At 37.0% G+C, this 16690-nt stretch overlaps 1 protein-coding gene across 5 annotated transcripts in view; it reads left to right on the forward strand.

Moving 5' to 3' along the window:
* The window catches only part of ADGRB3 (adhesion G protein-coupled receptor B3), a 1362616-nt gene that overhangs the window by 1224470 nt on the left and 121456 nt on the right, over nt 1-16690 (forward strand). For 4 of the 5 annotated variants that reach the window (XM_063916752.1, XM_063916756.1, XM_063916754.1 and 1 more), the window contains 3 exons: nt 1036-1121; nt 9919-10017; nt 10369-10540. In XM_063916752.1, coding sequence (XP_063772822.1) covers nt 1036-1121; nt 9919-10017; nt 10369-10540 — 357 coding nt within the window. The remainder of the gene's footprint in view (nt 1-1035; nt 1122-9918; nt 10018-10368; nt 10541-16690) is intronic. The other variant, XM_063916755.1, reaches the window with a different exon arrangement.

Raw genomic sequence — 16690 nt, forward strand, 5'->3', positions numbered from 1 at the left:
GAACCGGCTCTCTCCTCTCATCTCCAGCATGGGTAGTGGCAGACCCCCTACCCAAAAAAGGTATGATCTATATACAAAACCAGTGAGATCTTTTTTCTGAATGATTAGCACTTTCACCATTAAGGCTCTTCTAATCCCCATGTTGAGTTTATTTTGGCACTTTTTGGCATGTCACATTCCAACATCAATACAAGTAATTTTGTTATGCAATATGCACACAAATTATACTGGGCTTTATGGTATGTTGGGTGTAATATTAGCAACTTGATTGTCTTCACTGCCTTAATTATTATGCTGACATAAGCTACATTTTAGTATATCTTATATGTATACATAGACACTAATGTTGTTGGACATGGTTAGTGAATTCTAAGTATTTTTTATGAGTAGGCATAAAATGAATGCAGAGAAGACACTAGAGCTATTAATATGCAAAATAAGCCTTTTCAGCTGATGAATGTCAATCCTATGTTAAAGGTATCTAAAATTTATTAAGCAGTGGAGTATTTCTGCAAATGAAGTCCTTGTAGAGAAATGTACTCACTTTCTAAATTAAACTTTTATTAAAATTTTATTAAAATTTTATCCAAGAAGCTTAAAAACTGGGATATAATTTTCAAATTAATATGTCAAATGCAATGGTTAAAGATACTTTGACACTGTAGGTGAGATACATAAAACCTTAGAGTGAGATAAGTGAAGAAGTTGGCCATAGCAAGCAATGAGCTTTTAACCATCTTTTACCATGTGCAGTGTATTTATGAAATGACACTACAAACCTGATTGGTTGCTATGAGCAATGTCTCCACTTTACGTCTCACAAAGTACTATATATATCTTCCCTTGTGCAACATTCACCCTTTTTCTAGGCAACAACAGTTAGACATAGTTTCAGTAGTATAACTTTTTAATTTTCCTGTAGCAGAGCATTTTTGAATGATTTGTTTTTCATCACCATAATATTCAGTATGCTTATTAATAAAATTAAATGCTTTTATAGAATCTATATGTTTAAAAACTGTTTTTGTTATGCAGGTCAACATGGTAATTGGAATTTTAGTCTTTAATAAACTTGTTTCCAGAGATGGTATCCTAGATAAAAAGCTTAAACACAGAGCAGGGTAAGCGGATTCTAAATGTCTGTTATCATATTCCTTAACCATTATTATTCATTTTGCATATTCATAATTATTTTAGTTCTGGAGTACAGTAGTTGCATGCCTCATGAAGAAGTTGATATTTCATTCATGTTTATTGAAATATTTATTTTATGAGCAAATAACAAAAATAATTAAAACAATAGTGCAGAATCATCACAAACACTGAAATCTGAAAGTATTTGTTCCATTCCAATACATAATTTGTATTCTAAAATATAATATTTAACATTTTATGTGAAATTAAGGAAAACAATTTTATTTTTTTTGTTTGGAATGTTTTGTGTTAAGTTTAATTCCTCTTTAACAGGAAGGTTAGTACTATTTTTAGTCTGCAGTTATTACTATATATATAAAGATATGTTCAAGATTATGAAAAAACCTTTGCACAAGAGATGGGATTGGGGCTCTAGTGATGGGTGTGACAGAGTAAACCAGTAGCAACACTGCAATTCACAGTAGTAAATGTTTTTGTCAGGTTTGGCTATAGCCTGAGAAAGACCATTTCAGTGCAACAGTCTACTAGTGCATGCTCTTGTTCCTCTTAGGACAATACTCCATTGACTACAGGATTAAAAACTTTCCATACAGTGTAATGTACAAAGTAATAAAGAGTATCATCATAACAAAGCAATTGATATTGTGTACGAAAAAAATTCCTTCTAATGTTCAAATTTTTCTCATTCACAAAGCAATTTTGCTAAATGTTTCTTGACTTCAGGTCTTTAAAATACTTTGAAAATTTAAGAGTTTGACATTATTGCAGAAGTCAGGTTTCATGTATTTAATCATGATACTACAGATACAGTGAATGCAAATAGTCAGCCCAAACTGCAAGCAAACTCAACAGAAAAAAAAACTGTTTGCTGAATAATATTTGTGTAAGGCATTTTACTTTCATTTCAATTATTCTAGATTGCAGTATGCAGTTCAGAGTTCATGTTTGCATGAAGGACTCCTAATACCTTAACGCTCCATAGCTGTCTATAAAACAAATTGTTAAGCTCCCTTTCTTATTTAATTAGACTCTACAGTGGTTGAGAAGCTATTAATCTTAATTGTTTGGTGAATTCAATGAATTTGCAGATTGATGTCAGATGTTCTTTTATGGGGTCACAATATAATTGCAGCAATAGAAAATCATTATCAAAGCATCCTTATGTTTTGCATTTAGTTTTCTTGTAATTTTTTGGTCAACACTGTACTAATTAAAAAATGAGACAATTTTAATATTAACAAGATTCCAGAATTTTACTTTCTGTTTTGCCTTATCTCAGTGCATTTGCTTTTAATGTTAGTTTGCATGTTTAATATTGTAATAATTATAGACTATAAAACTTTATATAGTAGAATTGAAAATCTGGCAATATCTATAGATATTTTTATTCATTAACATGTATTATATGTATAAACACTTTGTTTGCCTGTGTGCATTTAGTGGTACTTTGTGCAAGAGTAGTACTTGGGTGCAACACAATTTGCATAAATCTCAACATTTTAGAATAAATAAGTAGATAGGACCTGTGAGTACACACTCTCATGCAACAGACTGGCAAGGCCAGTGCTTTTAAACATACTGTATCACTCAACTGTCCCCAAAACCATGGCAAAAGTAATTTTATGCAGGGCAGCTGGACAGTCACCTCAAAAGTAGACTATCTTGCCAGAATCAAGACAGTTAGTGGACTGTGCTACTCATTTCCAGTGGAAAAATGAATAAGCAACTGATTTGAGTGTCATAAAGAATGAATAATAAAGCCATGAGTGACGGGAAATCAATAATAGAGGGATTAATAATGGAAAGAAAGAGTCAATAATAGATGGATGAGTGAGAGTAGGGAGTTATAGAAGGATAGAGGAATGTAGAGGATAAGTTATTGAGATTAGTAATAGGAAAGCAAAGAATGACCATGGAAATGAGGAGCAGAAGAAAAATTTATAGCTGGAAACAATGACCAGAAATAGTCTAAAAAATATTTGTGTAATGGTATTTCATCAAGAATATCAAAGAAAAAGAACCCCAAATGGACAGTTGTCACTCCAGAACAGTTACCCATATCACTTTATAAAGTACTGTATATATAAATTACATTTTATCTGACCTTTGTTGGTGTCAGTGTGGGCATTAAGGTACTTTCTTGAACACTTGGTGGGAATGTTCATGCATTTTTAAAATTTTGGATGTGGTTTAGACCCTGATAGGCAGAACAACTAATATTACGGGATGTGGTCAGGATACCAATGTTCAAGATGCCAGCAGTCGGAATACCAATGCCGGAATCCTGAAGTTAAGTATGCCGGGGCTCCTTAGGGTCAGATCACGGTGGGCGGGAGGTTAGGGTTAACATGCGCAAGAGGGGAGGCAGGTGGAAGTTAAGTTTAGTTTGCGGGTAGGGGGTTAGGGTTAGGCACCCTAACCCTGTGCATTATGCAGTGGTCTTCAAGCAACACCATAAACTTATCAGGCATATTTGCAATGCGGCTAAACTACTTATCACTTTGAATTGGAAGCAAGTAGCCATACCTTCTATCTCTACTCTTGTTAATAAAGTGTGGTATATTACTTCTATGGAATACATTACAACTCTCCTTCTTGACAAAGTAACTGTGTATTGGGAGCCCTGGTTTATCCAGTACAACCAACCCTTGCATGGAACATTTTGAGCACTCTTTTCAGAGTACTTTGCTGTGCTTTATCATGTATAGGGCTTCCCTGGTTTTTCCTCCTTTCAGTGTTGCCTATAACTAGCACCTATTTCCGTCCCCCACCTCTCATTGTTCGATTTTTATGTAAAAAAACAACAGAGATTGCTTTTCTAACGTATTATGGTTTCTGACATCATTGCATGCAGATGGTCTTCTGTTATGATTATCTATGGTTATCTGTTTGTTCTCTGATGGACAGTTAAAGACTGAATGTTGTGTTTTGTTTGTGTACAGTATGTACTGTAGTTTGTATTATGTTTTTCACACTGTGTACTCTGTACTTATGATGATCATCTACAGTGTTCAGTTTTTAAACTACCCAGATGCATATATGTTCTCTGCTCTCATAAAAAGATTTTTTTTAAATAATCTCATTTCACCCCAAATCTGCACCCTCTCTACTAGCACCCACCGAAAACCTTTTATTGAGATATAGGTGTGCAAAATAATGCAGACATCTCACTATCTCCCTCACCCTTCACACATCTTTTTTCATCTGTTACTTTTGGTATTCATTCTATCCTTCCCCCTCTCGATACTACTTCATACCTCTCTTCTTCCCTCTTCACTTACTTTAAACATACAACAAGAACAACGGTTAGAAGAGTTGTGATGTGTTTTTCTATTTATGCACAGATACAGTAGTAGCAATACTACTGGTCCTTCTTTATGTGTACAACTAACTTTAAATTATGATTGCAAATAATATATAATTGCATTGACTATTTGATAAAGGTTCAGTGTTGCTTTTTTATTTGTGAAAAATACATTTTAATGGTAAACTTCAATAGGACTGTCAGACAGCAAATCTAATTCATTTTTATTACTTTTTTTTTTTTTTGCTTTGTTACGATAGTGTTGCAGATCCTGCAATCCTTCTAAAGGAATGACAGTGATACAGAGTTTGCAATACATTTAAATTTTATTTTTGAAACATATGGCATTAGAAAAATAAATAGCACCGTTTGTTAATAATCTTTTTGCTAATTGGAAATATGAAAAAAAATATAGCCGAACATCTTTAAGCTTTCATCCTCGTAAAAGAGAATATCATCAATATCTCATGGTTATATGTAGTATCTGCAGTATAATTATATTTATCTTTTGCTCACTGAATTTTAAATCTGTTGCTATGGATACAGTATGTCTTCATCACCTCTCCACTTCACCCCAGAGAAATGCTGATGTGTTTTTGCATTTTCACTTATATACTTTGTAAAATCCTACAAAACAACTTTAGCTTAAATACAGTATACATAAACACATACATTTTACTTCTATAAAAAAAATGAAAGATGTGTGGAAAAGCATGTGTTTTTATCACTTTTCTTTTTATCCCAAAAGTACACATGTATACACACCACACACTAAACATACATGTCTGTGTCCTATCATGTATTCTATGAAAATGATATTGCATTTTGTGATAGTTAATTATCAAGTTCAAATTAATGGCAAACTTGCTCTCAGTGAATTCCCCATGAAGTGAAATATATAATCCAGTTAAAACTCAGAAAACGGCAGTTTTCAGAAGATTGCTGCTTCCCCATATATATCAATATAATGGACTTCTTAATGATGCAGAATTTCCCTGAGTGCTTCTCTGCCCCCCCCCTCCCTCCCCCACACACACAAACATACGCCTTGCGCATTTGCAGGCTGATGGCCGTGCATAAGCAGTGTGCAGTAGCTCTCCTTGGACATGAAACCTGAAATCGTCACAATGCAAAGGACAGCTTTTAACAGAAGAGCATGATCTCTGCAGCCAGACAGCCCCTGTACTAATGTGCCGGTGTGGGCATGAAGGAGTGGGTACTGAGACCCAGCTGATGGTCCTGGTTCAGGCCGCAGATGACTGTGATCTCCGCCGCAGGGCAGCCCAGGTGGTGGGGGAGAGAGTGGGGCTGCGCTACACATAACCAGTTGTATGATCCCAGTGTGGGGCCATGGCTACACTGTACTCTACACCGCCGGGCAGCCCTGGCAGTGGGGAGTGAGAGGGGGGAGGGCTGCACAAACCCAGCACAGTCCAGATGGGGGGCGATCTCTGCAGCTGGGCAGCCGCGGTCCATAGGTGCCACCGGCGGGGGCAGGTGAGGAAGTGACCCTGGCTGATGTCCCGGTGAGGAACTTGTCATCAGGGAGAGGATCCACAGAGGCAGAGGCTGGAGACGGCTGCTGCAGGGAGCATAGACATGGCAGAGGTTGACATCTGCCTCTGCTGCCGTGACCCCTGCTGCTTGTGGGAGATGCAGGAATAGTAAGAATAGACTGCGGGGAGAGCTGGAAATTGGGGGATGGAAGGCAGACACCCAGGGGGTAAACTTGCAGGAAGGGAGAGCAGATGGGTAGTGGAGCTGCTGACCCTTACTGTAAGGGGACAGCTTACATGGGGAAAATTAACACTTTTTCCAAAAAACTGTCTTCCCAAAATGACCAGTTTTTCGGAAATGATTACTTTCTCATTGGGGCATATTAAAAATTTAAAAAATTGTGAGAGAAAACAATGAGAATTGAAAACTTAAAATTCTCATTGCACAATTTTCTTGAGGAATATGCTCCCAAAGCTTAGTAAATATACCCCTTAGGTGCTAATTTTGTGATTGTACACTAAGATTCTAAGTTATTGCCTTTTTCATTTCTTATAATTGGTTATGAGGTTAGTCATGTTTTGTATTGACATAATGTGGTTGGAAAAAGCAGAACACAAAATATTTGTTGCAGCAAACAGTGGTCTGTTTGCTGGAGCTGCTCTAGAGGACCTTGAAGATGGTCATTTCAATTTCACTGCTAATCAGCTATTCATTATGATGTGTCTATCAATTATTGACTGCAGTTGATCATACTTATTCCTTCAGAAAATAATGGTGCAATACATTGTAGTGAAATGATTTTCACATGTTGTATATTGTTGACATGTAAAAACTTCTACACATATACAGTATGTGAAAAGTACATACTGTCTTGTTATACTTTAATGGAGCTTTTTAATAACCTCTGAGAGGGGATGACATGCAGAGGATATGGCTGTCCATGCATACAGGAGCAACAGTGCTTTAGGCACATTGTACAATCACTTTACCTTGTAATATTATTAACATTTCACTTCCCTGATGGAAAAAATATAAAATTGAATGTGCAAATAATTAGAAGCTAATAGTTGCTGCTAATTTGGAGAAATGCTCACATACTTTCCCAGCACTGGAAGCCATATTGGATTTACCATTAGGGAGGTAACAGCTGCCATGCACTAGTCCTGACCTGGAAAATAACAGGACTAACATGGGACCTTAGCTGTCCATGCTATCAGAAGCTGTCTCAGACTGCAAAGCAGTTGTAACAAAAACTTTTCAACTATAGAGTCCGGGGTTATGTTGATGCATCCTGATCTGTAAAATATCAGAAAGATCAGTGTTCAAGCAGACAAGACAGACTGCCGGATTGGTGTTCTAGAATGTCACCACCTCACTGAGATGTCTTGCCATTCCATTGAGCACTGCTTATGGAAATTAGATGAAAATGGATACTAATCTGTGCTCCAGTAATGTCAAGCTTCTTAATTTGCCATGCATGGATGGAGATAACCTTCATGTGCCTGTTATCCTGGATCTTTTCTTAGACACACACAAAAGGCATTCAGAAAGTGAAGAAGCACCTGAGAAATTTGAAATATTTCATGATTTTTCTGGTACATGTACCAGCATAATACGCATTTTTCTTATGTTCCATAGACTGCAATTACTTGGATGACCTACTACTGTAACTCTTTACCCACTTGATTATTCCAGCGTGTACAGGCATCTGAAGTTGTTCTGAGAGGGCTGTTTAGCTACTCCAGGTTCTTAGTACTCATACTTAGGGCCTAATTCAGACCTGATCGCACCTCTGCAAATTTGTAGAGGTCTGCAATTAGATAGTCACCACCCAGCCAGACTGAAAAACTTCATGTTGATAAAGAGATGAGACCAACTCTGCAGAAATATATGATAGGGACTGCAGCTTCAAGACCTTAAAAATACATTTCTTACTGCCCACAAATTTTTGATGCTCCTTCTACCTTTATGTGGTAGCTTATCTCCCAAAGTCTCCCCTTAAACAAGAATCTAATGGAATTTATTATTTCACAGAAGACTGTATTGGGACTGTCAAAGTGGATTCTTAAACTTGACACAATAAGATAAAATTTTTCCCTCACTCCAATATGGAGAGTAAATAGTTGATATGAGAAGATTAACGCAGTCCAACAGACACAGCATGTGTGAGTGTCAAGAGGGGCGTGCTACACATGGAGGAGGACATTGTAGCCAATAGGACCTGAAGAAGGGCGAGGTGGCTGCAGCTTGTCAGTGACACTAGTCCCGTCTGCATCATCTACAGACGTGGGTGGTGGGGTGGGCGTTACTGTTGGAATTATTGTGCAAGGTCATGGGGAAGGTGGAACTAGTTCCACCTATCATTACAGGTGATGGAACTCAGTTCCGCTCCATTCCCTCACACTTAAACCGCTGGTGTACACTCCCAAAGAACTATTTACCTACATAGGGAAGCGCTTATTAAATTTGAGGTAATGTTGTCTTTGTGGCATTGATTGTATGAATGCACCAGTATTACCTAATTGGAAGGATCAATCAAAAGCTTAGTGGAGTCTTAACCTATGATTATCAATACTGACACAGTAATGACATTTTTGATATTATGGTGGTATCATATGCATCTTAGGAAATAAAGAACTCTTTGAATTTATGTGTTTGAATGCATGAATGTTTGGTCTGTGTGGAAACTAACTTAAAAATAAATCAAAGAAGATAAAAGAAAATATTCATTGACAGCTGTTTGTATTTATAAGCCACAGAGTAGAATTAGCACAATGTTAACAAGATTTAAGAGGATAAAAACTTTTGCAGAATATAAATTAGTAAAAGAAAGACCACATACCCTGTACAAAGTAATTATTTGTCATTTGCTACGTTATAACTCACAGAATAAACCACCTGGGGTAAACTGTCATGTTTAAGAGTTTTGGATAAATGTGTTTCATATTTTAATGTGTCTTTGTGTACAGTAAACAGTGTGCTAATTAGTTGCAACAGTTTGTTCAATTATGTTTTTCTTTCTTTAATTATAATGAGAAATGAACAATAAAAAAATACTTGTTGAAAGTGCCAATTAATTCAAACAGTTTGTGTGCTACCCACTTAAAAATTGTGTTTATAACAGCAGGAAATGACATAGGTCACATTTCCTGTGGAGGCTCTTCTGCTGTAATATTATGATGGCAAGGCGAGTTGTTTTGTCCAGGCTGCCACAACTGAGGCTGCTCTACCTCACATTCTACACACATACATACATACATACACACACATTATAGATGTAGCGCGTGATGTTAATGAAAAGAACTACTTTTTTAAGCATTTTATTTGTATCAATATTTGTTAAAGTCGCTGTTTTGTATGTATTGGGGACTGATGCTTCTGCACTGTTTTGTAAACAATAAACATAATCAACTATAAAAATTCATCAATTTCTTTCACTTTAACTCTATATTCAGGTTATCTGTAAATATTACACTTGCATATAGTTAAACATTTTAATTGACAATTGTTATTTGCATGTTGGATAATACATTGTATTATTCTTACTTTTAAAATACTATTAGTATCATAAAAATAAAAAAATAAAAATATTATTTAAAAATGTATTGTCATTGGCCTGAATATAGGGTTGTCATCATATGTCTGATTTAGCACCTGCTTTTGTTTAGCTCAATGTATACTCAATGGCTTTTATTTTGCAAAATGGGAAATTCTCAATTTGTAAAGCAAGACACAAGCCCTGCATGCATGAATGAAATTATCCTTCTTTCTGTATATGTAGTTATTGTCACAAGCAATTATATAAAAATGATAAAAAGTTTCCATTATTAAACAAATCAATACATTCATCATGTTACGTATGCATGAGCTCTTATTTAAAACAAAAAAAAAATTACAGCAGCAATTATTTTGGTGAAAATTGAATACTTTGTTCTTTTTGTGGGTGTTCTGTTTGTTTGCAGTCAGATGAGTGAGCCTCATAGCGGTTTGACGCTCAAATGTGCCAAGTGTGGAGTAGTTTCAACAACAGCTTTGTCAGCCACCACCGCCAGTAATGCCATGTTAGTCTAAATCATTTACATCTTCTTGTTACAAATCTTTTACCGTGCATGTCTGAAAATAGCCTGATACAATTTGTGTTATTCTAATAATAATAATACAATGTCTTTTTTGTTCTGTTTTGTTTCTTATTTTAATTTTTAAACTTTACCAAAAATGTTTTAAAATAAACACCTATTTTAAGTACAAATTTACCTGGGCATTTATCCCATCAGTTCCAAAGTGGCCTATTGCTAAAACATATTTATATCTCACTGGTCATCTTAGCACTGAAGGGTTGCCTGTTAATTAAAATGAATGATATATTTATAAGGAAAGTACAATTTGGTTCAGCAATATTTCTCTCTAAATAGGGCATCCCTTTGGAGTTCTTGTGTTGTCCTTCCTCTACTGGCATTGACGTGGATGTCTGCTGTTCTAGCAATGACAGATAAGAGATCGATATTGTTTCAAATACTGTTCGCAGTATTTGATTCATTGCAAGGATTTGTCATTGTGATGGTCCACTGCATTCTACGGAAAGAGGTGAGGTATTTGTTATTGAGTATGTACCTTAATATTAGCATTACTAAGCTAGACCAGAGCTTATTTTGAAATGCCCATTTCAGACCACATTTTTGAATGTATACAGGCTTTTTACAATACACTGATTGATCATTAACACAGTATGTGATTCTTTTCACCATTCATGATGCCCCACTCATGAACACTGTTGATGCCAATTTAAGTATGAATTGTTCCTATACGTAGGACAGTTAGTATTCAACCAGTTAGATAAAATAAACATCACAAAAAACATATTTTTGTAGTGTTAATTAAAAGAACAACTACATACAGCAATATTTATTAAGTATTCTTAAACAAATCCAAATGTACTTGTTCATTCTATTGTAAGGACTCCATATTGACTCCCACATTACACATATGTACAGTCACTAGGAAAAAAACTTTAAGGATATTTGTCTGCATTCTATGTGTTCTATGTTGCTTGTACTATTTCTTGAAGATGAAAATAAGTTGATATGCTACATATCAGTTCCACAAAATTTGTATGTTTGAGGAATTTAAGCAGAACTATAAATATGATTCTCAGTGCATGAAATACAAAGGCCACCATAATAAATATTTGTGCATAAATTAACAATTTGCAACTCTTTTTTGCACTAAACACAAATAAGTAAGTAATAACTCAGGGGAAATGTCTTAGTAAATGTAATAATTTATAAATGAAAACTCTACATGACTTTGCATACATTATATTTATATAAAAGTTCTATTGAAATATATTTTGTTTACTACAAAAGTAGATCTCATGTATATGTGTTGTGCATAGGACACTAGATTATTCAAAATAAAATACTGTCATTTTTACAACTACAAAGATATTGTACTATCAAAGGAAAGATAAATTGCATTATGGCTTTATAAATACAGCCAGTAGCAAATTCAAATTTTTGGTTTGAAGCCTGGAATTTGCTAAGTGAACTCCCAGAACACCTGGTTTGGCAAACAGAGGTTTTAGCATTGAAAAAATACACAGATGGCATGAGACTGTTGCATTCTATACCAAACAAAAAAATCCAGCAAAGTGGAAAATTCAATCTAGTAATGTATACAGAATAAGCAGCCGAATTAATTAGATTGATATCCAGCCTCTTAATTACATATTATCAATAATAGGACAAAAAATGTCATTAAAATAATTTAAAGTTATTATGTCTTTAAAATAATGCTCGAAACATAGTGAAGTTCACCAGTTGCGTTGGTCAGGTAATGTTGCTGTCAACAAAACCGTCTTCCACTCCTAACCAGCCACTTGGTTCTAATTTGTATCAAAGTAGCTTTTCTTCAACACCCAACCACAGTCTTGTACCAAAATCTGCAGATGTTGCATGTAATCACTTAACCATTCAAATAAATAGAACAAAATGTTTCAGTCTGCCACAATTTTCAATATATGTAACTGACTAATAAAAATATATTTTAAACACTACTGATCATGCTATTTAGTTTTGCTTTGTTTTTATTCTTTAACTGCAGTCTTCAAAGCTGCCTGTATGAAAGCATGCCACAGGTTTTAAACTCACCATGTATTGCTATCGCTATAATGTTCTCTACATATTACTGTTCAGCAAAATGCGCTGTGAGTTGTAAGAAAACTTAAAATAATAGAAGTGTTGATAGCTTATTGTTATCAGTTAACAAAATGCAAAGTGAATGAACAGAAGAGAAGTCTAAATGTAATCAATTTTTGGTGTGACCACCCTTTGCCTTCAAACAGCATCAATTCTAGGTACACTTGCACACAGTTTATGAAGGAACTCGGCAGGGAAGTTGTTCCAAACATTTTGGCGAACTAACCTCAGAGCTTCTGTGGATGTAGACTTGCTAAATCCTTCTGTATCTTTATGTCTTCCCAGACAGACTTGATAATGTTGAGATCAGGGCTCTTTGGGGGCCATATCATCACTTCCAGACCTCTTTGTTCTTGTTTGTGCTGAAAATAGTTCTTAATTACATTGGCTGTATGTTTGGGGTTGTTGTCCTGCTGCAGAATAAATTTGAAGCCAATCAGATGCCTACATGATGATATTGTAGTATGGATAAGTATCTGGCTGTGTTTCTCAGCATTGAAGCACAAAGAAATGGGCAATGTTGACCACTGTAGGCGCAGTGGTCAGTCAAGGAATCTTAGTACATTAGATGAGTGTCACATCATGCTTACTGTACATGCTTTTAAATCGGAATATGTCCAGCAGTGCCATCAGCTCAGAACTGGCAGTTACCAGTGGGACCCAGGTACACCCATTTACTGACCGGAGAATTCTGGAAACAAGGCCAGGTGACTCAACTATGTATGAAAACATAGGACCAGCAGGTGCTCTGACCTGAAAATTTTAAATATTTGGCTGTAACAGAAGGCAGTTTGTTCGCAGAAGGGCTGGAGAGCGGTACAATAATGAGTGTCTGCAGGCAAAAGTGAAACATGCTGGAGGTGCCTTTCAAGTTTGGAGCTGCATTTTAGCTAAAGGAGTTAGGAATTTGTTCAGGATTAATGGTGACATCAATGTGGAGGCAGGTACTTATCCATCATGCAATACCGTTAGCTTTAAATTTATTCTGTAGCAGGACAAAGACCCCAAACATACAGCCAATGTTATTAAGAACTATGGGGGAGATTCAGAAATAGAAGCAGCTGCACATTTGTACCCAGCGGCTGCTGGTCTGTGTACACACTGGCAATCATGCGTGACATCACCATGCAATTGCATCCCAGAAGGATATAATTACATAGGGATCGACAGCAGTGGGTATTTAAAGGGCGGTGTTTTGGTGTTTACTGGGTGTGGTCTGGACAGTGCAGGTGTGTCTGGACCATTTTAGGGGTGGATGCATGGCATTACACTCAGCTGCTACAATTTGAAAAAATGGCGTCGGACTGTGCTGGCAGAGGTCATAGATGCAGACGCATTGCGGAGTGGCAGCACACATGCTGGGCGGCCTTTTCCTGTGCTGAGCGGACCCCAGCATGTGAATAGATGGACACAGATATTACTGCATGAAGCATAATCTGCATCCATCTCTGAATAACTCCTTTTATTCAGTGTAAAGTAGAACAAGGAGACCTGCAAGTGATGATATGTCCTCCACAGAGCTATGATCTCAACATCATTGAGCCAGTCCTCTAATTACATGAAGAGTCAGCAGGATTTAGCAAGCCTGAATCCACAGAAGATCTGTGGTTAGTTCTCCAAGATGTTTGGAACAACCTTCCTGCCGAGTTCCCTCAAAAACTGTGTGTACGTGCACCTAGTAGAAATTGATGTTGTTTTGAAGGCAAACGATGGTCATAGCAAATATTTATTAGGTTTAGATTTCCCTTTTCTTTTCTGTTTATTCACTTTGTATTCTGTTAATTTCTAAAAATAAACTATTAACACTTCAACTATTGAAAGCATTCTTAATTTGCAGCATTTTTCCACACCTGCCTAAACATTTTGCACAGAACTGTATGTATGTATATATATATATATATATATATATATATATGTGTGTACACACGCAGTACTTTCTAATAAAAAAACAATTTGGAGGTTGCAAAAGACAACCTCACAAATACACAGCATTCCTGTTTTGTTTTGCTTAGTCTCACTGATAGTGACACTGACCAGTAGTGACAACCAGTGGCACAAACAGCCTTTTTTATTGTAGTGTACCTACTACATTGAACACAGTAGGCTCTTTTACTCCACTCCACACAGACACAGTGCACCTGCTCTATACAGAATTGGCTATGCACTGCTGTACTCAGTGTCACACACACACACACACACACACACACACACACACACACACACACACACACACACACACACTGAAATGCTTCCTCTTCCACACAGACAGTGCCCCTGCCTATGCAGACTTGAAGGGACACTCACTGTGCACTACAGTAGCTGCTGCTGGCTAACTAACTTTTACTGAGAACCCTGTCTACACTGACTACTCTGTCGGATCACACACGTGAAATGATGCTCAAACATGGAGAGGGACTTCTATATGTGAGCCAAAACATGCAATGTCCAACAATTGGAAGATGATGTTTGCCTTATTTTGGGAACCGAGTCAGGCTGAAAACCCGAACCGTACTCGATCACGGTCAGATCCTCTATGTTCAGGTGGGTCCAGTTCTCAAAAAAAATAAAAAAAATAAAAATAAAATAAAATTATATATATATATATATATATATATATAATTTTTACTTAAATATATGTTACTGATATAGCACAATAAGTCAAGAAACTATAATATTTTGAAGAAGATTGATAGATAGATTTTAAATATCTATATATCAATTTAATAACAGCTACAAAGATTCCACATAAATTAGATAATAGCCCTTATTAGTTTTACACACGGCATATGAATAAGTCAAGTGCCTATAGAAGAAGTTATATAACAGTCCAAAACAAATATAAAAGTGTCAATGGACAAATCTTCCTGTGGAATTAGAAGTCCCAGAGTTTGATTCCACTTCAGCAGTTAGTGCAGAGCTAATAAATGAGCTAGGCAATCCAGTTACAGTAAGTGCTGCTTGTTTATGGCCAGATAATGGGCCAATATAAGAGTGCATATGGGGGGTAATTCCAAGTTGATCGCAGCAGGAAATTTTTTAGCAGTTGGGCAAAACCATGTGCACTGCAGGTGTGGCAGATATAACATGTGCAGAGAGAGTTAGATTTGGGTGGGTTATTTTGTTTCTGTGCTGGGTAAATACTGGCTGCTTTATTTTTACACTGCAATTTAGATTGCAGATTGAACACACCACACCCAAATCTAACTCTCTGCACATGTTATATCTGCCTCCCCTGCAGTGCACATGGTTTTGCCCAACTGCTAAAAAATTTCCTGCTGCGATCAACTTGGAATTACCCCCATGGTTTCACAGAATACAAATTATTTTTATACACCTCCCTGCTATAATTACTATCGGGATGCCAGCTGTCAGGATACCAGCTCTCATGATTCCGGCGTCAGTCTCCTGACCCAGGCCTATATTTACTAATAATCCAAGTTTGTCCGATTTGTGTTTTTTTTTTCTAAGTCCCAACACGGGAATTCACTAAGCACAAATCTCAGCAGTGTTTGGGCTATTCGTAATGGTTTGAATGGCAAAAATCAGAAATACGAATGAATAGACCATCGGTCAAATGCGGCTGTTATTTCATACAACACGGGTATTCACTATTCATTCGTATTTGGGTGTTAGTCTCTGAGTGCTCAAGTGCGGGTGTATTTTTTTGCGATTCATTAATAAAAGCAGCAAAAACATAGACCTGCTTTTTGCGAGTTTGGATAATCATGCACGGATCAGTGAGATCTGTGCATGGGTATCTATGGGAAAGGGTCTGTTTACTGTAAAAACTGGAAAAAAAATTGCATGGGGTTCCCCCTCCTAAGCATAATCAGCCTCGGGCTCTTTGAGCCGGTCCTGGTTGTAAAAATATGGGGAAAATATTGACAGGGGATCCCCCATATTTAAACAACCAGCACCGGGCTCTGCGCCTGGTGCCAAAAATATGGGGGACAAAAAGCGTAGGGGTCCCCCGTATTTTTAATACCAGCACTGGGCTCCACTAGTCAGAGAGATAATGCCACAGCCGGGGGACACTTTTATATAGGTCCCTGTGGCCCTGGCATTAAATCACTAACTAGTCACCCCTGGCTGGGGTACCCTGGAGGAATGGGGACCCCTTAAATCAAGGGGTCCCCCCCTCCAGCCACCCAAGGGCCAGGGGTGAAGCCCAAGGCTGTCCCCCCATCCAAGGGCGGCGGATGGGGAGCTGATAGCCAAGTGTAAAAATAAGAATATTGTTTTTTGTAGCAGTACTACAAGTCCCAGCAAGCCTCCCCCGCAAGCTGATACTTGGACAACCACAAGTACCAGCATGCGGGGGTTAAACGGGCCCGCTGGTACCTGTAGTACTACTGCAAAAAAAATACCCAACAAAAAACAGAACACACACACCGTGACAGTAAAACTTTATTACATACATGCACACCTACATACACACATACTTACCTATGTTCACACGAGGCTCGGTCCACTTCTCCATGTAGAATCTACAGGGTACCTGTGAATAAAATTATACTCACACAATCCAGTGTAGCTCTGT

The sequence above is a fragment of the Pseudophryne corroboree genome, chromosome 4 (assembly GCF_028390025.1).
Source record: "Pseudophryne corroboree isolate aPseCor3 chromosome 4, aPseCor3.hap2, whole genome shotgun sequence".
Taxonomy (NCBI): Eukaryota; Metazoa; Chordata; class Amphibia; order Anura; family Myobatrachidae; genus Pseudophryne; species Pseudophryne corroboree.